Below are 23061 nucleotides of genomic sequence, written 5' to 3' on the forward strand. Positions count from 1 at the left end.
TGCATTGGAAAGGCATCACTATCCATTCATACAATCCTCCCTTGGTCTTGAATGCCATTTTCCACTCATCTCCCGCTCTCATTTTAATCTGATGGTAACCACTTCTTAGATCAATCTTTGAGAAGATGGTTACACCATGAAACTCATCTACATATCATCCAATCGGGGTATGGGATACCTATATTTGATAGTTATTCGGTTGATGGCCCGACTATCAATACACATTCGGCAAATGCCATCCTTCTTGGGCACAAGCAAGGATGGAACCGAGCAAGGACTCATGCTCTCTCTCACAAATCCCATGAAAATCAACTCCTCAACTTGTCTTTGAAGCTCTTTTGATTCTTTGGGATTACATCTATATGTTAGCCTATTAGGAAGAGAGGCAACGGGATCCAAATCAATGTAGTGTTCTATCCCCCTAAGTGGTGGCAAACCCTTTGGTAACTCTTGAAGAAAAACAATCGCAAATTCATCTAAGAGATGGTGAACTTTCGGGTGAAATTCAGGTTGTTTTCTTTCTTGATTTGTCTCGGCTATAAAGAGTGCAATAAGAGGTTTGTGTTTTTGGAAGGATTTCTCTAATTGGGTGCTATTTCGAAAAAGTGTTTTTCGGGTTAGTTCCTTGGATGGTGTTTGGGAAAGTGTTTAGGAAGTTGTTTGTATGGGAGCTTAGAAATGGCTTGGGTGGGGGCTAATGGTGCAATCTTGTTGAGCTTGAATGAATAGGTGTTCTTGCGGCCATCATGGATCACCTCTCGGTCATATTGCCATGGTCTTCAAAGTAAAAGATTACAATCATCCATGTGAATGATGTCACAAAGCACATCATCCGAATAGTTCTTGCCAATGGAAAATGGTACTTGCTTGACTACTTGGATGATGTCTCCATTGCTCAACCATTGTAGCTTGTATGGATGAGAATGATTTACAATCAGCAGCCCCAATTTCTCCACAAGTGTGGTGGAAGCAACATTGGTACAATTCCCACTATTAATGATCATTGAGCAAACTTTCCCCTTGATGGTGCACCTTGTATGAAACAAGTTCTTCTTTTGGTTCTCTTGAGGGTTTACTTGAGTATGCAGCAACCTCTTAAGCATAAGCATCTCTCTACTATCGACTTCCTCAATAACCTCATTCTCACTCTCATCTACTTCCTCTTCTTCACTAGAATCCCTTTGACATGCATCATCAATCTCATTAATCTCTGTAAAGGTCATAACCCTTTGGTTTGGGCAATTAGCTTGGAAGTGTCTATAACCTTGACACTTGAAGCACTTCTTGTTTTTCAAATTTGGTCGTGGAATATCATTCTTCACAAAACCTGTTTTTTCCTTTTGTGCTTCATTGGCTTTGTCTTATCATAAGTTGTAGGTGCCACATATGGTTTGGAGTAGGAAGGTGAACTCCTTTGGTAGTTATTTTCCTTAAAGAGCCTCTTGGGGGCCAAAGGCTTCATGGTCTTCAATTGCTTCTCAATCTTTGTGGACAACTTGTAAACATCCTCAAAAGAATGGTAAGTTTGCAACTCAGTCTTGTATGCAATGTCCTTACTCAAACCGCCAATAAATCTTGCAATTGTATGCTCTTTCTCTTTTGGGATATCACTTCTCAATATCAATCCTTCAAACTCCCGAATATACTCTTCAACTTTTCTATCTCCTTGTTTCAAATTATAGAGCTTAAGGTAAAGGTCTTGCTTGTGATTGTCAGGTAAGAACCTTTTCTTCAACACTCTCTTCAACTTCTCCCATGACCTAATCCTAGTCTTTCATTCCCTTTCTTTCTTCCTTTTTGTATTCTCCCACCATAAGGAGGCATACTCCTTGAACTTCAATAGGACTATTTTACACATCTTCTCCTCATTATAGCTCTTAAACTCAAATACCCATTCAATCTCATGTAACCAATCAATAAAATCATTTGGGTTAAAACTTCCATTAACTTCGAGTAAGTCTATCTTAATACCCCTGTCATCATCAAAGTTTTTTCTTCTCCTCTTAGGTGCCTCGGTTTCACTAGAGGAAGCACTATTATCTTCTATCTCTTCCACATGTGATGGTGTTTCTATGGTGGTTCTTTGGTGGTAGTGTTGTCGTCCTTCTCGGTGAGGTTGGTGTAGGGTTTCTATATGGACGGGTTTGGGTTGGGATAAGTTGGCTATGTCCTTAGACATGTTAACCATCGTAGCCATTATTATATTCATTTGTTGTTTAATCTCATCAATTTCACCTTATAACTTTAGGTTAGCAAACTCCCATGGGGGTGGAGGTGAAGGTGAGGAGGTTGAGGTTTTGTTTGCCATGAACTTTGGTGAGTTTTAGGTGCATTTTTGATTCTGTGAATAGTAACCTCAGATGACAGTAACTTTTTTAAAAATGGAAAAAATGAAAAGTGGGAGGGAAAGGTCAAGTGTATAAGTTTTGGTGATTTACTGATTTTGGTTAAAGTGAATAGTAATATATGAATAGTATTTATGAATAGTAGGGATTGGGTTAATTAATTGTGTCTATGGTTTGGTTAAAGGTTATAATTTGTTTGATTGGGAAGGAATAGGTTTAGTTGAATTTGGAGGGAATTGGTTAGGATTGGGTGAGATGGCAACAGACTTGGTTAGAAGGGAACAAGATGTAAGGGAGTTTGTTAGGGTAATAGTGTTTGAAGGAAGAGAAAATGTTCAATAATATACAAATGAGAGGGGAAAACAATCTCAAGCCAAAAAACACTTCCAAAATTCGGCAACTCCAACTCAATTTTTCGGCCAACTACACAAATTCAACCCTAAAACAATTATACTCCACCTCACAACCTAAGCTCTGATACCAAATGATCTATTTCCAACTAATTCAACAACACAATATACTCCAAACCAAGTAGAAATTCAGCCAAGCTAAAAATATGAATTAAATCACATTTACTTGCAAATCCGGACCAAGACAAGTAGAAGCACTTCAAGCCTAAAGGATCTCCACCAACTTGAATTGATTTACCACCAAATCCCCTTGATAAGACTTGGATAAATAATGCACAATCAAGAACACAAAAGTTCTCTCAAATGGATAAACCAATTTCATATATTTCTAAAGCTTATTATTACAATGAAACAATTGCCCTTATATAGGCAAATGTAAGGATAAACAAGTAATTAACAAATACAATAAAATGAAAATAAACTTAACTACTATTATAAGCCATTCATTCAAAAAGTAAGACCATGCCTAGTTAATGCAAAGAGACATAATTCCCTAATTCTAGGATCTATGTCTTCCCTAATTCTAGGATCTATGTCTTTAACCACCCCATTAGTTGAAATAAGCTTACTTCATTAGATCAAAACTTGATCAATGATTCTAATTAAGTCTACTGATAAGGGTGTAAGAGTTTGGGTCTTAAGAATCATGCAAATGGATCCAATGAGGGTTCATGTGGATGTTCCCCTTTGGAATGAGACTTGGGCCGGATTGGACCACTTCAACACTTGTGCTTCTTTCTTGGTGGGTTTGAGCTTTCCTTATTGAGCTTGGGCTTGGAATGGTTTGGGCCAAAATGTTTGGACTCTCTCCCTCCTTGGAACTTGCTTGGGCCGAATTTCTTTTATTGTTTTCCACATTACAATCCAAATGTTTTAGGACTTAGAGTGAAATTCTTCAATTCAACCAAATTAACAAGTGTTTTAGGACTTGTAATTCCTTGTCCACTCATGTTTACAAGTGTTTTAAGACTTGTAAACGTATCATCTAGTAAACATGCATATGAATAGGGAATCATCAAATGTAAGTGGTAGTACATCCCGAAATCTTAGGAGTATAAACTATAAGAAATTTGATGAGTTGTTTGCATACGCTCAATAAGAATTGTATCTAGGGTGCACCAACATTTCAGTCCTAGAGTTCATAGTTAAACTGATGCATATAAAAGCCATCAGTCACATGACTGACAAATCATGTGACTTGATTATATATTTGATAAAAAGTGTGTTACTCAAAGGCTCCAATCTCCGAGAATCCTACTACGAAGCTAGAAAGATTATGCAACAATTAGGGCTAGGATATGAATCAATACATGCATGTAGGTTTGATTGTGCATTATTTTGGAAGGAGCATGTGAATGTTGATAAATGTCATGTATGTCGTAAACCTAGATATAAGATTAATGATGCTAGGGGTAAAAAAATTGCACATAAGGTTTTGCGTTACTTTCCATTGAAACCTAGACTCCAAAGACTGTTTATGTCAAGGCATACAACTTCTAATATGAGGTGGCATAAGGAAAAATGACTAAATACAGAAGATGTGTTGAGGCATCCAATTGATTATGAATCTTGGAAGGAATTTGACAAGATATACCCTTCATTTGCACAAGATCCCTGCAATGTTCGGATTGGTATTGCAACTAATAGTTTTAATCTTTTTAGGAACATGAATACATCTTTGGTAGTCGAGTAGCTAAAATGTTAATATATTTGCATGAATATTATTTTTGTAGTAGGAATTTTCAAGTTTTAGTTATAAATTTATATTTGTATAGCTAAAATGCAAACCTAACTATAAAAATTATTCTCCATGGCTATAAGGGCAAAACTTTTGCTCTGAACTTATTATTGTTATGGCAAAAACATTTAAGTTTTTAGTTACAAATTAATCTCATCCATAGCAAAAAATATAAACTATTAGCTACATGAGCAAAAAGTTACATAACTAACTTTTAGCTGCGTCACTTCTAGCTACGATAAGTTATAACAAATTGCATTTGTAGTTAAACCATTTAGCTACGCAAATTCATATTTTAGATACAATGAATGCCATGGCCAAAAATGCATAATGTTGTAGTGCAATTTGCCTCTATGGAAGTGTATGAAAGACCCTTATTTTATGATGTCATTGCTCATTTTAGGACCTAAAGCACCTGGAAGAGATATTGATGTATATTTGTGTCCATTGATTGAAGAATTAAAAAAGTTATGGGTTGATGGTGTACAGACTTGTGATACGTCTCGGAGAGAATATTTTCATTTACATGCCGCTGTCATGTGGTCAATTAATGATTTTCCCACCTTAGGCAATTTGTCTAGATGGAGAACCAAATGCTATAAGGCTTGCCTAGTTTGTAATGAGAATACTTCACCCCAATTTTTGAGTAAAATATGCTACATGGGACATCGTCAATTCTTGTCTACAGATCATCATTGGAGGCTAAGCAAGCAATTTGATGGGAAGAGAGAAGATAGACCTCCATTGAAACTATTTTTAGGGCATGAAATTCATGAACAACAAGCTAATGTTGAAGATGTGCATTTTGGGAAAAATATATTATCTATTGACAAAGGTAGGAAAAGGAAACATAGCCCTAGTGAATCAAATTGGGCAAAGAAAAGTATATTCTTTGAGTTTGAATATTGGTGTAAACTTAAATTTAGACATAACCTACATTGAAAAAAATATATGTGACAACGTCATTGGCATATTGCTGAACATTGAAGGGAAATCAAAAGATACTAATAAAGCTCGCCTCGATTTGGCTGATATGAAAATACGGAAACAGTTACATTTGCAGCTCCATGGTGATAGGTATTTGAAACCACATGTATGTTACACTCTTACAGTAGAAGGGAGAATACAGTTTTGTCAGGTCTTGAAATTAGTTAAGTTTCCAGACGGGTATGCAGCTAATATGTCCCGAAGTGTCACTGTGAAAATGGCAAGGTTCACAGGTTAAAGAGTCATGATTGTCATGTCCTTCTACAACAACTCTTGCCATTGGGAATACTGCCATATTTGCGTAAAGACGCTTATTCTGCACTTGTTGAGTTGTCTTACTTCTTTCAACAAATATGTGCTAGGACTTCGTTTGTAAATGACCTAAATACATTGGAGAAAGGTATAGTCTTAATTCTTTGTAAGCTTGAAATGGTTTTCCTCCTGCATTTTTTGATATTATGGTTCATTTGGCTGTACACCTTCCACTTGAAGCTAAAGTGGGTGGTCTAGTTGAATATCGGTGGATGTATCCAATTGAAATGTTTTTGAGAAAATTGAAAAAATATGTTAGAAGCAAAGCTAGGCTAGAAGGCTCTATTGCGGAAGGTTATATTGTGAATGAAGCATTAACATTTTGTTCAATGTATTCGCCGGGAATAGAAACTAGATTTAAATGAGCAGAGAGCAATGATGATGGTTTGCATTGCCATCCAAAAGGATTACTATCGATTTTTTATCAGAAGGCTCGTCCATGGGGTTCAAGGAAATCAATTGAACTTCCACAAGATGAATTGAAAAATGCCTTGAATAAATGTGAAGAGTTGTAACCTTTTCTACAGTGAGTCTCTTTTTAAGTTTAGTTTCAAACCTAAAAATAAACAAATGTTTTCAATTGTATATAAGTTAATCATTATAAGTTATAACCACATTTCTCTATTTGATTTATGTAACAAATGGAGAACACTTAACGGAGTTGGAGGCCCGAAATTGTGATAACATATTCAAAACACAAGAACAATTATTTCCTAAATGGTTTGAAGATCGTGTAAGTAAATCTTAATCATTTAAAAAACATACGAAACAATGTTTAACATGTTTTTAGTTTTTTCATTGATTTGAAATCAATGTTTTTGTGTAGATGAACACCTTGCATGTTGAAGGGTGCAATGATACAACTAAGCAACTCTATTCCTTACCTTGTGGTTTTTTTTTAACAATTGTATTGTCAATGGAGTGCGTTTCCATAACAATGATCAATCACATTGTCGAGTCACACAAAATAGTGGAGTGATGGTTCCAAGGGAGCATGATGGAATTGAGTTTTATGATGTATTAAGTGGTGTGTTAGAGTTGAATTATGTTAATGGGTTTTGGGCTATATTATTCAAGTGTAACTGGTTTGATACTGATGCAAAAAAGAAGAGGATACAAAAATATTATCATCTCACTTGTATCAATGTTGGCAAATTGTGTTATGAAAATGATCCTTTCATACTTGTAATTCAAGCTCAACAAGTATTCTATGTTGATGATTACAAACTTGGGACTAATTGGAAAGTGGTTCGAAAAGCTCAACATAGAAACGTATAGGATGTACAAGAGATGGATAACACAATTGAAGAAGAGGAGCATGTTGTTCCTATACAAGAAGATGAGTTTTATAGGGGACACTTCATTAGAAATGATGTTGATCCAGACTTGGTTGATGCAAAAATTAGACATGTTGGAGCTGAAGTAGTGGGCAATGATGTCGATGTTGATGTTGAAGAAGAAGATGAAACATTGATTGGTTATTGTATTGATAATGAAGATAATTTAATGAGTGATTCTGATAACAATTTCTGATGGTATGAATGTATACTTATATGTACTCTTTACTAATTATATGTATAATTAAATATAGTTATTGATCTAATTTCCTGAGATTGAATATATAAAGTGAATTAAATTTCACCTGCTGTTTTTTCTCTTATGTTGATGTTTGCAGGTTCCGAAGATGGCTCCTAGTGTAAGAAGGACCCTAGCTTAGAAGTGCAAATGATGTTGAGATGAATCAAAGTTCTTAACCAACTCCTAAAACTAATGCAAACATAGGTAAAATAATGATATTGGTTAACTTAATTATACTGAAATATATACTTAGATTTCATATATTGTCTCCAATGTTTGCTTAGCATTTAAGAATCCATTTTAAATTACAAGCATGTCAATAGTCCTTGTGATAGCATATTATTTAGTTATGTGGATTATTTTGAATTTGTAGGTGATATTGTGGCAAAGAACATGAGAGGGAAGACTACAGGAGTCGGATGTGAAAGACTCATATAAACAGTCAATTTGAAGTTGCATGTAGACTTCGACAAAGAAGATGGAGTACCTATGGGAGTAAATGAAGCAAAGTTAAGCAGTGAGATAGGAATCGTTGCGAGGAACTATGCCCTGGTTAGAGTTCTTAGTTGGAATAAAGTTCCCAACAATGTGGAAAAACAAATGATTGCTTGTATCATGATAATGTCCTTCAAAGGTGTTATATGTTATGTGGTGTGATGAGGAATAGTGAGGAGGAGTAGCTCTTTCCTAAACATAAATATGCTTCTACTTTGTGTTATATGTTGTGATAAGGAGTATTTATTTTAGAATGAAAATATATCTTTATCCATATTCTCATACTTTGATATGAAAATAATATATAATACCTTTGAAAGTTAAATGCATGTACATTATTGCTGAATTCAGACCAAGTTTGACATCAATGTCAAAGAGCTCCATGTACTCAAATGGTTGAAGTATGTAATGTCTAAGAGATTCAACAGCTTCATGAGTGCCTTGCACAAGAAATTCAAAGCATATGCTACTAAGGAGGAAGCATTGCAGAATAGACCCGAAAAAATTAAAGATCCAGATGATTGGATATGTTTTTGTGACCTTTTTTCTAGTGAAAAGTTTCAAGTAAGCTTGACATCCTTTTTTATGTTCTTAGATATTGCATTTTAATATTAAATTTTGTGGTGTTAGGCACAATCAAAATCTTATTCTGAGAACCGGTTGAAGTTAAGGTGTAACCATCGTGGTGGTTCCAACAACTTTATTCAGAATAAAAAGGAAAAGATATTTAAAATTATTCACCTATACAAATATAAAACTTTGTTTTCCAATTTACTAATTTAATTTCAATTTATGGTCAATGATATTATAAATTGTTAAGGCAAAGCAAATTGGGGAATCTATCGGTCCTATACAATTATTTCATGACACTCGTTGGAGCGTCGAGAAAGGGTAGGTTAATAAACAAGCAAGAGAGCTATATGTAAGTTCATCAACTTTTAATTATCGAAGTAAGGTTGCTTCTGTTATATGTTATGTGTTGTGATGAGGAGTAGTGAGGAGGAGTAGCTCTTTCCTAAACATAAATATGCTTCTACTTTGTGTTATATGTTGTGATGAGGAGTATTTATTTTAGAATGAAAATACATGTTCCGTGTTGTGTCCCTCCCCTTTTCCAATTTACTTTTGTGTACTACACTATTTGAAGGTTTTTTTACTAGTTGTTTTCCCATTGTCCATCTACACACAACTATGGGCATACACTTGTGTGTAATGCATGACACATGTGGATTGTTTAATAGTTTATATGTAAATCAATCACATATAACATCTGTAATTATTGTATGCATTTAATAAATGGTCTTAAATGTAATTATAATTTATCTATAATTATTTAGTTTCTTTGCTAGACTTATTGATTATGCATTGAATTGATGGTAGGAGAAAATGATTGAGATGCAAGATGAAACCCAGGTTAGGGAAAGCGAAAGAACTGAAGCTGAAATTTGTGAGGAAGTGCTTGGTAAAGCTTTCAGCTTCAACCAAAATTTTGCATTTTGTGTGACTCGACAGCATGATACATCAAAATCAACAGAGTTAAGGCACACAGTTGAACAACAACAAAATAGGATCACAAATTTAGAGGAGCAGCTCATACTATTTGAACAATAGAAGGAGAAAATCAAAATGCTTGAAGAACAACAAGTGCATATGTTAGAGATGCTAACTCACATGACTATAGTAGCTGTACAAGCACAACCTATTAGCACTCCAACTCGACTACCATCTCCATCTCCATCTCCAATTGATGATGAGTCTTCCTTATTTGCTATAATTGCTTCTAGAACTTCAACTGGTGATGTTTGAGATGCTAATCTTGATGGTTAGTTTTATTTGTTGTATGGGCAGTACATATTTTGATATGGGGGTAGGATAATCTTTCTGGACTTTTTGGGATTGCTTACACATATCCTTAGATGGTGTACATGGGGTGGGCATTTTGTTTGTTGGAGTTATGCATATATAGATAGGTACTGATGAAAATGTGGGGTGCATACTTTCTTTCTTGGTTATGCACACATAATAGTGCATTTTGGATTTTTATTGCTCATTATGCATAAAAATCCATGTATGAACAGTTAATTTTATATGTAGTGAAAATATTTGATTTTATTGATCCAGATTTTTATACTATGTCACTCTTATTTTGTTGATGTTGAATGTATAAACCAGGTCAATTACAAAGAGCAAAAATAATGCTCTTAAATGTTAACCAATTAGCGACTAAAATATTAGTTGTAGAAATAATAGACCATCCAGGACTAATCAATAATAACTGACTAAAATAATTAGTTTCCAAAACTCATATACAATCAGTTACTATATTATTTAGATGCAAAAAATTAATTTTAATAATTAAATCATTAGCTACGAAATGTAAGAAACCAAATTAGGCATACACATTGACTAATTAAAAATGAAATGCTTTTACCACTAATTTTTTCTCATAAAAACACACATTCTGCAACTAATTTCATAGCAGCAGAAAGTAATTTATCAAATTTGGGTCAACATTCAGCGTCTAAAATTATTAGAATTTACCACTAATTTTTTGCTCACTAAAAGATATATTCTTCAACTAATATAATAGTTGCGAAACACTTTTATCAAATTACCCTTACATATTCAGCGTTTAATTTTTTGGAATTTACCACTAATTTTTTTCTCACTAAAAAATACATTCTTCAACTAATTGAATAGTTGCGATGCACTTTTACCTAATTACCCTTACACTTCAGCGTCTAATTTAGAGGACTATTTCAAATAGCAATTAGTAACTAAATTGTTGGTCGCTAAAAAAAAAACTTTTTCTCGTCTAACCTAATATTTAGTTGCCCATTTTTTCTAGGACAACGATTCTGCAACTACATTTCGACTACGTAAATTTAGACGCGCAGTATAATCAGCATCTAAACTGGACGATCTGCGTCTAATTTTGCTAGACGTCAATTGCCATTTTTCTTGTAGTGCGTCCGTGAAAAGTCACCAACCATCTCCTTGCATGTCATAGCTCTTTTTTGCACGCACGTTGTAGTGTGCAATTTCGACCACCACTTGTTTGCTTTTTCACCCCAACCAGCTCCTTACGCGTTGGAATCGCACCCGGCCGGGTGCGATTCCAGCCAGAAAAGATTTCAATGAGGAAAAGGTATTTTCGTCTTTATAGTTACTGCCATGTCAGGTAACGAATTTTACTAACAAGTATTTACGGTGAGTGGGTAGTTGTCGTTTTGAAACTTTTTGGGTATGAAATTGACTTTGAGGCAAACTTTGGGTGGGAGGGAGTCGTTCGCCCTATCTTAAAAGGGCGCCAGTAGAAGAGCGAAGAATAGACTGGAAACGCAATTTTATTATAAAACTTCCCTTGGTAGAAACAGGGAAGACTCATTGAATTGTGATCACATTGCGGCATCCTCTGGATCTGTAGATTTAAAGTAAAGATTCGATTGAATTACAGTAATGGAGGAGCTGAGGTCAGCAATGGAAGCCCACATGGACCAGATGGCAGATCTTGTCCAGCACTCTCGGCGGAGCTCCCTCTGGACTTCAACCCGCTTACGAAAACTTCATGGTTTCTTCCACGCTATCAACTGGAAGGTAAATTTCAAATCTTTAAGCTCAAAATGAGAAAAAAGAATTTTTTTTTTTTTTTTTTTTTTTTTTTGAATTGAGTAATGGGATATATAAAGCTAACTAGTTCTAGCTGCAACTGATTCTTCTGCATTTACTTAATGGTATATGATTTTTTAGGAGAGACAAAGAGATTATCATTCGTTTGAAAAGAATAAAGGTGTAACTTCGATGATATTATTGTGTCTTCTGTGAATAAGAGTGTATTGATATAATTAAATTTTTTATTTTTTAATGTTCTTTTGTGTGGTAACCACCTCTAAAATATTGGTAAAGAATGAAGGAGATGGCATAAGAAAGTAGATTTCAACTAGAGATTCAAAAATGGATCTATAGAACCTTATTGGATATTTTGTGTTGTTTTATCCAACTTCTAATGTTTGAATTTTTTTTTTTTTTTTTTTTTTTCGGTTGATATTGGCAGAGCCTTGGTTGATGGGCTTAATGGCATTTCATGTTCTGTTGCGAAGCAGTCATATTCTCAAGGAACGGTCAATTTCACTGGTTATCCTTATGTGTAGTCTATTTGCGTATGGTAGTGTTGCATCTTTAAGGCAGTGCTATCGAATTTTTATCATGCAGTTTGTTTAGGGACTTTGTTCATATGTCTTTTACCGTGCTCAAGTCGGGATTGTGAAGCCAAAAGCCAAACTTAAGAGAGAATTTTTACTGATGTAGTTAGGGAGAAAGAACATTGAATATTGTCAGATTCTGAGCTGAAGAATGTTCATTTGCTTAAAGACCAAAGAAAACTTGTATACTAATTTGCATCCTGTTGAACTTCATATCGAAGAAAAGTTATTTGTCCTCTGCCCATCATGCTGGACCCTGCCCTTTTTTAATTTCATGCAAATTGTTCTTTAATTTTCCAATGCAAATGTCTTTAATTTTCCAATGCAAGAAACACGCCATGATATCTTTGCTAAAAATTTATGGTTCGTTCTTCGATCGTTCTTCGATCGAGTCTCAATTCAAGTTTTTATCCACCTTCTTAAGTTCCTCGGAATAGTCTCTCTTTTAGAAACAAATTTCTTAGGATTTCCTGGTAGGGTTCCTATTCATAATTTTAATCCTCCTTCCTGTTCTCAATTGATTGTCATGATGTATCTTAACCACTATCAACTGATTTCTGCTTCACTAAATCTTAAGCAATCACTTATCATGTTTCTACTGCTGCTCCATCAGATATAATTATGGTTCTTGAAGACTTTGCTGAGTAATTTCCATTTTTTTTTTATCTCTTAAGATTCTAAAAAACTTGTTTATTCTTGGTGGTTTGCACATGTCATTCATGAGCCTTTTATCTCTCAAAGAGCTAATTGGCATGATAGTTCTCCCTTATTGTGTACTGACTCTGACTTAGACTATCTTTTTCCCTACTGTGTATTGGATAGTGAATTTGTCTTGCTGTGGTTTCCTGAAGTTCATGTTTGGGTCTTCTAGGCCCTCTGTGAGTTACATAACAACCCTGATGTGCCAAAGTGATTTTCAGAAGACTTGGATTTGGGAAGAGCAAGACACTAGACAATGCTAATGATTAAGTCAGATCTTCAAATACTTTATCAAATTTCATTGTATGACTTCCACATTTAGGATGCCAAAACTAATCTGCAGATGGTATCTCTATTCTAGATCTTCTTGCCAACAGATTTTATACTTTAGTAGGCATGCAGACAGTTAGTAACTTCACCTGTTTACATATGTTGTTTTTAGGCCATGTATTATCCTATGTTGGGGAAATTCTGATTATCAATCCCCAACACTCACCTTCTTTTCCTCAACACCTACATAGAAATGCAAGTGTTCCTTTTTGGCCTGTATAATTATTTTGGAGATGTGGGTGAAAGTCAAGTAAATCAAGCTGATGAGTGAAATATTGACGTCTTTTTCAAATTTGATGGCCAACTAAAATCTGAATGCTCATGTACACACGTGGTAGGTTTATTATATCCACTTAAATCTGAACATGTATCGTAAAATTTTGTTGCTTAATACTTTTAGTTTATAATATATTTTTTTATGCAATTTTTGTTGTATTGGCTGGTGTGTATTTTGCTGAATATCTCAATCGAATCCTTGACAAGAACTGGAGGAGCTTTGCCACTCAAAACTATTTTGATCCACATGGTCTTTTTTCTCTCAGTTCTCTGGTCTGGACCTTCTTGTCATTGCAATCATTATATTGGTCAGTATAGCCTACTTATTACTCTTGTTTTCTTTTTTCTTTTTTTCTTTTCATGCTTCCCAACTTCAAGTAGTTTCTGTATTTGGCTAAACATTTCTCTTCAAATTTTCCTTTCCCAGGTAAACACCCTCTTCTCCTTTGTTACCTGATCGTTAGATGGAAGAAAGCTGAGCTCGACACCGTGCAGAGTTTCTCGTAACAAGCAGTTAATAATCATTGCTATGCATCATTCTCCGGGTTAAGCACTATAGTATTTTTTGTCACTTTCATCTTTAAGTTGCTTCTTCCCCTCAGAGATCACAATTATATGCTGGTAGATTTACAGTTTTCTCTTTCCTTTTCTTCCCCCGACTCATCAATGGTGTGAATCATCCCTTGAGCAAGCTGCTGACTCTTGAGCTTTATATAATCATCCTTCAACCTTGCTTGCGCCCTTGATTGCAAAAAGAAATCGATGTATTGAACACTGGCTGATGAAATGTAACACTGAAACTAGATTTCTTTATAATTGGGCAATGTACCATGTTTTGAGTAAATTTTCTGCACACTGATAATTCTTTGTAGTTTGGGGTGTGACAACCCTGTCTTTCTTTCATAAATCCATGGATTTCTTGCAATGGTGTTGATGATTATTTTATTTTTTGTCTTCTGTATTGCTTCAAACATTTCTACTGATTCCAGGAAAAAAAAAAAATAAAAGTGATAGCAAATTTAGGGATTAAGAAAACCCATTCTAGGCATAATTTATACCTGGCCTGGAAATTCAGGCCCAGGAATACCATGGCCGGGCCAGGTGAGATTTTAATATTATAGGGAACCCCCTAAAAAACAATAACCCCCTAAATTGTGATTGACTTATCAATCATTAAGGCCACATTTTGTGATGATTGTATCATACAGTATAATATTTTTATTGTACAATATCGTGTATGTTTGTATTAGTAATATATTATACAATTATATTGCATATAATAGGGTATTTGATGTATCATTATATTGTTAACTTATATTTTTCATTTCTTGAAACTTTATAAAAGCAGTTAAAATTAAAAACTTTCTTGCTTGGACCTTAATATGAAAGAACCATATATATAATTATTTTCACTTGTATTCTTAACTGAAACTTGTGAAAAAAATAAAATAAAAATATTGAATAATAAGACGCTGTCTACTTCTTTCTAATAATTATTATAATTCGTCATGCAAAAAGCAATAGACAGAAATTTAGTGAAGAATTATTTTTAACAATACAAGTAGTTTCTTATTTATTGTGGATGTCAAAAAACTAATAGCAATTTGATAAGAAAAATTAATATATTTTTATTTATTTAATAGGTTCTAAAAAATCACACAAGTACTATTTATGGTGAGGAATAAATTTCTTATTGCAATAATAAGAAATTCAAATGAAAATTGCTATTTCATTATTATTCAATTCAAAATGCATGAATCAACATGTCTCTCATAATTCATATGATTCTTTACTTTAAAAAAAAAAAAAAAAAAATTCGCCAATGTTTTTATAAGTTGATATTACAGAGACATGCAAGAAATCAATTACAAAATTAATCTTCGAGCTTTTTTTGAGCAAGTTTTGTAATTATAGAGAAAAGAAATATTGTCAAAAGCTTATAAAATTAGCATAAAATTAAGATATGGGAGAAAGTTAAATATTTGAATATATAACAGAAAATAAAATTTAACTATTAGAAGCTATAATAACTTCCAGTTGAATAAAAACATGAAACTTTAAGCATTCACCAACGTCCAACAGTAAGAAGCCCTCATACATATATTGATGAGGGGGAGAAATCGTTATACATACAATTTACTAATGTAATTATTACATGTATAATATTAGGATTTTAAAATAATAAATATTTAAGACTATTTTGTTATTATTGTGTTGTTGTTTTTTATTAGATTTGAGAGAGTTGTTTATAACAATATATAATATAACTTTTATATAGTGATATTATATATATATATAACATCTATGTAGTTATAAAAAAATTTGGTCCATACTTGAACAAGTTATAAATAAGAATAAACTTCATATTTTAACGAATTATGATTTTTTTTAGATCTCATCTTAAGAAACTTGCTTCCACATAGTAATAATTGTCTATATATTGTAAAAAATATATGTTATATTACATCAAAAGTTTAAGATGAAATAAAATATTTATCTAAAATTGTTTAAATCAATGATTTATGTTTTAGAGTTGTTACCACATCTTTGAACTTATGAATACATAATCAATGTTTTAATAACCAATCCAAGGTGAAACCTGGCAAAGTTGCCTGGTCTTGGGTTGACCGGTTCAATCACCGATCAAACCGAGTGTCCTAAAGTTCAAAATTTAGCAAATACACCCCTAAAAATTTGTTAAGTCCCTACAGGTTTGAAATTTAGCAAACACACCCTAAATACAAATCGGCGGTTGACTGGTTGGCGACAACGACACACCAAATGCAATTTCAATCATCCTTTGAGCCATTTCCCAGAAAATCTACCCAAGATCTGGTCGAAATTGATTCGATTTTGGCCAAATCTCACCACTATCAGCGTCGACAACCTAGGCCAGATCTCACCACCATCGGCATCGACAACCCTCTCCATCACCATAAAAATACTCTCCTCGACCTCCTGACCAAAACTTATCTCACCGCACCCCCATTTGCCTCGCCAAACGTTGGCAAAAGCTGGTTGATGTCTTCGTGGGTTTTTTTCGATTTCTGATCAATGCACTCACCAGAAATCACCTTTATCACCACCATTTCTCTCACCGGTCCTTTCTCATCAAAATCCCCAACATCACGCCCTTTAATTGTTTGCCGACTACCATCCCAATTTCTAGGGTTTTCGGTGAATAGGAAAATTGGTAACCTAGCTCGATGAAGGTTCTGAGTCCCGGTTGAACTAGCTGGAACGAACTGGATTTTAAAATAATTTACGTAATAACTCACCAGAATGGACACATTTTTGTTGAAGCCAAAATATTTTTAGGTTCTCAAGCATGTTTAGAGTTTCTTGGCACGAAACTTTTTGTATTTTCATATTATCATCCTTAGGATTATCTCCTTCCTCTTTTTATCTAATGGGAGCAATGGTTTCTTTTTCAGTTAAAACATACACGACTTGTTGCTCATTTGGATGATTGAAAAAGATATTAATATTGATCCGATTAGTGCATACTTTCCCTCTATACTACTTGCACTAAAGATAACTAACTTTATTAAGTTATAACCTCTTTATAGTAATAAAATTGTTTGGTCCCATTATTATGATCATAGAGAGATTCTACTGTATATTCATTTTCAATAATAAATTTTGTTAAGAAGTTCAATTAGTATGTATTTCTAAGCTTATAATTGCCTAATGCCAAACATGTCAGCAATCTAAATGTAATTATTCCTAAGAGATAATGCTAGTTGATTTGTTTAACTTAAAAATTATATTAAGTATTTATTAATAAGGATAATTGGAAAAGAAAAAAATGACTTTGCCTAAGATTGTGGGTTGACATCTTTTAATTTAAATGGGGGTATATTCATCAATATTTAAGGCGCGACTGGTCAAAATAAATATATACAATCCTCTTCAAAATATAATCGGTTGTTTGGTATCATTATATGTTCTTAATTTTTATTTATTTTTCAATTAATTTATTTAAAATCTTAATGTTTATTCTTTAACTTAAAATTTAAATCAATTATTAAGAAATTACAAAAAGTTATTGGCAATTGTTGGATTTCGGCATCAAAATTTTTTTTCAACAAATGAGATGAAACTAAAATCCGACAAATCAGATTATTCTGTTATGAAAATTCAATTAAAAGACTCACCTATGAGTAGCTCGTAGCCTAGTGGTAAGGACTAACCAAGGGGATTGTGCATAACTTCAACCCACAGTCTCAAGTTTGATTCCCCGTTGGACATAAAAAAAGAAAAAAAAAATCAATAAAAAAAAGGCTAAAAAGGCTTAAAAGAAAGAACAATTATAATTTTCAGTTTGGTATTTAATGTATTTTGAAAAGGCATAGGGTGAGTGTTTTGTTTCAATGGTGAAAGAAGGATACTTATCCACCTGTAAGAATAATAATTGTGAAAATGCAATCACACCTATATCATTGCATTTTCATGATATAACGTAGGCTTGTCAATACAGGGATGACAAATTGGTGGACTGTGATGGCTTAAAACATTAACCAATTCAATCCATAAAAATTTTGTCTAATCCATTTCAACCCATTATTTAAAATATGGGAAGGGGTTGAATTGGGATAGGTTGAGTATCAGGTTATCCATTCTCATTTTTTTCAATATAAATTATATCAATAACTTTACATTTAAACAATTAAAAAGAAAAATGTTCTTTCGGCCATTGTCGTTGGAGTATGTTTATAAGGGTGTCAAGGAGACTGGATAGACTTGTGATGACTTACTAGACTCATCCTCAAATATTTCACTATGAATTGATATTCGAATATTTCACTATTCATACATGACAAGAAAACTGTCATATACTCCTTACTAGCAATTTGCTTTGCCATTTGGACTTGCTACCTGCCTTAGCACAATTATTCATCAGAAATGGGGCCATACTCTTAAATCTCTAGTTTTGATGTGTTGTTGCATCCACCAGCGCTCACCAAAGCTTTATATTCTTCAATGAAATGATAATCGATTCAACTCACCACTGCATAAATGTGAAAATAACCTACTTTGTAACACGAAAAATATTCGGATTTGCTTCCATTCAGTGCGTGTTAAATAATTGGATGAATGGAGATACGTCTCTCTCATCCGAGTTTTTCAACCTGCTTATTTTCTGGACCTTGGAGAAGTAGATTTCCCTCTAGTTTTCTTCATAATTTAACAAACTCATGGTAGAGAACATTTATTTAAGATCAACCAATTACATGAATATGGGATCACCTTGACTTACAAATATGACAGAAATTATAATAATCCTAAAGCAAGCAATAACCTAAACTTAGTAAATATTACTTGAGAGTATTCAAACTCGAATCCCCTCCAGTTTTCGGAATGTAATTACAAGACCCTGGAATAAGGAAAGAGAACGGATTCTCTGAATCGTCGAATGGAGGTCGAGGGAATTCATGAAACCCATCAAAGTTACATGTATCGAAATTCAACGATGAGAAAAAACTGGCTGAATCATCAGTACTCCCTTTGGTGTCCATATCATTTTGCGTCCCATTTCCAGTAGGAACATTGGAGCTGAAGTTGAAATTTATACTACTGCCAATTTTGCTAGTTGCTTCATTGCCTTCTCTTCGATCAGATGGCCCTGCAAGTCCTTTGTTGGTTTCATCGAGGGGAATGGCGGGCGTGTGGCCTTGGAAGAGTGCAATGTGTCCAAATAGCTTGTCTTTCCTCGAGAACGTGGTGCCACAAGAACAGAGCCATTTATCCTTGCCACAATGCTTCTCATGAGTTTTAAGATCAGCAATAACTGAGAATTTCTTCGTGTTGCATCTGCTGCAGATGTAGCTTTTGTCGCAATGGGTTCTCTTGTAATGATTTTTGACACACAAAATAGTCTTCAGAGGCTGAAATTTTTTGTGATCCTTGTTCCGCTTGCAACCAGCATAAGGGCAGGAATACCTCTTAATAAGCATCGGTTCAGAGCCGGATTCCTTGTGAGGCTTTGCAAGCGCTGCTGGAGTTTTATACTCATCTCCATGACCTCGCATGTGCATTCGTAAATTTGCATCCCTCTTGAATCCTTTGCCGCATATTGTGCAGAAGTGAGTATGAGGTGCAAGGATTTCTTCTTTTTCTAGTTGTAAGATCTCATAGGAACCAGGAGGAAGGTTCTCTCCTTCTTCGGCATCTTCTTCGTCTTTTAATTCATGCTCTTCAACAGTGTGGTTCTGTTCAGTCACACAATTGCCACCAAGATCAACATGGTTTAGATTGTTCGAAACTTTTCTCCCAGAACTATTTTGTGGCTGAACACCACCTTTAAGGTCATCCACTGGGGGAAAAAGAACCCCAGTAAACTGCCCAAGCTGTCCAATGGAAGGAGCGGCAGTTGAAAGGTTGTTCTTCACAGATGGGAGAAGACTACCGGCAGTAGAGATTAACTGAACGATAATTGAAGTGAGATCGGCAGTGATGAGCTGCTGTTGCTGAGTTACAAGCTCATCTGGTCGCCCCAACACTTGGCCTCCTCGGCCTACAATCAAATGCACCAAATCCTGAAGCTGATGGATCTTCTGTTCCAAAAACGAGAGGTTGTTTAGCATAGCTTTCGGATCCCAATCTTCAGTTTTATTGGCCTGGAGTCCCTCATTCATCTGAACTGGGAATTTAATTTGGTTACTGGAGTTACAAGGAAGCGGAGACTGGGTTTGCGGTTGGTTGAACTCCGGGAAGGGAGAATTCATCCTCATGCCATAATCTAATATGATCTGATCTTCCCACTTCTGCTGAGGCTGCTGCGAATCGAAATCAGCAAAAGATGAGTTATTAGAAGACATCCTTTTTGGTAGTTCACCTGAGGAGGAAGAAGACTTCCCCCAAGTGTCTGCACATAAACTCCCTTTAAGATCCATTTCGAAAACCTTTTCTCAAGTTTTTCGATCCAATTGCAATTCACACCTAAAATTTCATTCCAGATCACAAATTACTTACAAAAATTTGTTGCAAATCTCGACATAGAAAAGAAAAAACTACAATAATTTTCACATCAAACCATTTACTTAAAATCAGAGAAATAAACAGGGAAAAAGGCATAAGCATGATCTCCAACAAAACTTCATTACCCAAAATCTTAAAAAAACTAGAGGAAAAAAAAAAGCCTGAAAATCGCAATTACCTACAACAACTTCAAGAAAGACTCATTTGATCTCAGAATCCTTGTTGGCTTCAAAATCACACATAACATAAAAAGACTCATTTGATCTCAAAATCCTTGTTGGCTTCAAAATCACACATAACATAAAAATCCAACTTTTTCCCATCAAAGTCAATATCATAACACAATCTGAAAAATCCATCAATCTTCCTTTAAGAGATTCACCTAAAGGAACAAACTTGATTCAACAGCCAAAGTAATACCGTTTTCTTTAAAACTAAGTCCGGATCCCCAATTAATCAAAAAATTACAATAATATCCAAAAAAAATAAAAATCTTCATTTATTTTAAATACTAATACAAAACCCCAGATATCATTTCACAATTTATACTATATTAAACCAAAAAATCTCATTTCTCTTCACTTAAAAAGATTAACTTAACCAGTAAACATCAAAAGATCTCACAAAAGCTGAACTACCCATGTTGAAAAACCAAGCTAAAACATTAAAAAAAAAAAAAAAAAAAAAGCAAGATTTACCATATTTAACCACTAAAAAAATGCATGCAACTCAAAAAGAAAAGTTAAAAACACAAGATTTTGAGGCTCACCCAGATGCAAGATTGCTTAGATGCTCTGTTTCTGCGCTTGAGCTAACAGGAGCATGGTAGAAAAAGAGAAAATGAAAAAGAAAAATCGAGCTCCACTGACTCCATTTATCAACAATCCTTGTGTCATTGTGTTGGTGAGTGGGACATAAAGATAGTCAACCCGTCGATCATGACCGTTCCTTTTCGTTTGTCATGTTGGAAGATTTACGGATTAACGGTAGACAATGTGAGTCAACATGATTAGATATTCTTGGCCGTTCATTGGCCTTCACCTGCGGATAAGAACAAACATGACTTGAAAGTGATTTTACATTTGCTTTTACNTTCATTTATTTTAAATACTAATACAAAACCCCAGATATCATTTCACAATTTATACTATATTAAACCAAAAAATCTCATTTCTCTTCACTTAAAAAGATTAACTTAACCAGTAAACATCAAAAGATCTCACAAAAGCTGAACTACCCATGTTGAAAAACCAAGCTAAAACATTAAAAAAAAAAAAAAAAAAAAAGCAAGATTTACCATATTTAACCACTAAAAAAATGCATGCAACTCAAAAAGAAAAGTTAAAAACACAAGATTTTGAGGCTCACCCAGATGCAAGATTGCTTAGATGCTCTGTTTCTGCGCTTGAGCTAACAGGAGCATGGTAGAAAAAGAGAAAATGAAAAAGAAAAATTGAGCTCCACTGACTCCATTTATCAACAATCCGTGTGTCATTGTGTTGGTGAGTGGGACATAAAGATAGTCAACCCGTCGATCATGACCGTTCCTTTTCGTTTGTCATGTTGGAAGATTTACGGATTAACGGTAGACAATGTGAGTCAACATGATTAGATATTCTTGGCCGTTCATTGGCCTTCACCTGCGGATAAGAACAAACATGACTTGAAAGTGATTTTACATTTGCTTTTACGAGATTTTGGGATTTACATCAAATATTAAAAAAAAAAAAAAACTACAATTTTCTTAAAAAAAATATAATTTTATTTCAATTAAATAATAATGCAAAAAGTTTATCTGATTTTATATCTTATTATTTGCCCTAAAAGCATAAATTGAGAATGTACAAATTAACCACCATTGGATGGTCTGATGGTATAAAAATAAAAAGAGATTTAATTAGCTCGTGAGTTTGAGTTCTCACAAACGCTCATTTGGTTATCAACTTGAGGGCGTTAAGAGATTAATTGAATTACTCGCAAGCGACTGACTCGGATACCTCGAATCACAAATAAAAAAAAGTACAAGTTTAAGTATCAAATAATGTTAATTTATGGTTATAACACTACATTTATTATTCAAACCATAAATAATTTGTTTGGAGTTTTCTTCTATATTTACTATGAGTTTTTACATGTAATAGTATTGAAATATTGGATGCCTGGGTTACAGAATAAATTGAAAAGCAAATTTTCTATTGAGAAGTGACAAGTGACAAGTGTCGAAGTGAATAAAAGAAGGGATTGAATTAAATAGTAGTGCCCACAAATTATTTAAGGACAAAAAACTTTGGAGGAATTAAAATGGGAGTGGGTTCCACACAACTCAAATGATTCTCTGAATGTGTCTCCTCTCTTCAACATTTGCATATGCAAATTAAATTAAATTAGTAATTAAGTGATTTAAAGCTGATTTTTCAAGCTTAATTTAATGGGATTATAAAATTATTTAATTAAAAGCTAAATAAAGAAGAAAAGAAAGTGAAGTGATGAAGTTACCAAGAAGCTACGCCACCGCCACCTTGAGAATTATAGGAAGGAGTCTACAATTCCTTCTTCTTCTTAGAATTAGAGAATTTCAATTTCATTCCTATCGTTTCGATAAATTATTATTAAGGACATTCATTTCAAATACCTTTATAATTAACTTTGAAAAATATATTGAAATGATAAAAATACCTTTACAAAAAATATAAAATGCATTGCACAAA

At 33.9% G+C, this 23061-nt stretch overlaps 1 protein-coding gene and 1 pseudogene across 3 annotated transcripts; one reads left to right on the forward strand and one right to left on the reverse strand.

Annotated features, from left to right (window-relative positions):
- Positions 1 to 11190: 11190 nt before the first annotated feature.
- On the forward strand, positions 11191 to 13879 carry LOC116125252 (annotated as a pseudogene).
- A 4679-nt stretch (positions 13880 to 18558) lies between these two features.
- LOC116125251 (protein SENSITIVE TO PROTON RHIZOTOXICITY 1-like) lies at positions 18559 to 21778 on the reverse strand. 3 transcript variants are annotated; one of them, XM_031410977.1, is made up of 2 exons: positions 21722 to 21778; positions 18559 to 20151 (listed from the first exon to the last, which is right to left on the reverse strand). In XM_031410977.1, the coding sequence occupies exon 2, from the start codon at positions 20104 to 20106 to the stop codon at positions 18691 to 18693; it is 1416 nt and encodes a 471-aa protein (XP_031266837.1). In that variant the 5' UTR covers positions 20107 to 20151; positions 21722 to 21778; the 3' UTR covers positions 18559 to 18690. The 3 variants fall into 3 exon arrangements, with proteins under 3 accessions (XP_031266837.1, XP_031266836.1, XP_031266838.1); XM_031410976.1 differs by lacking the exon at positions 21722 to 21778 and adding an exon at positions 21123 to 21251 and having other exon boundaries at positions 18559 to 20314; XM_031410978.1 differs by lacking the exon at positions 21722 to 21778 and adding an exon at positions 21123 to 21224.
- Between the last annotated feature and the right edge of the window lie 1283 nt (positions 21779 to 23061).

The sequence above is a fragment of the Pistacia vera genome, unplaced genomic scaffold (assembly GCF_008641045.1).
Source record: "Pistacia vera cultivar Batoury unplaced genomic scaffold, PisVer_v2 Contig1614, whole genome shotgun sequence".
In the NCBI taxonomy this organism is placed as follows: Eukaryota; Viridiplantae; Streptophyta; class Magnoliopsida; order Sapindales; family Anacardiaceae; genus Pistacia; species Pistacia vera.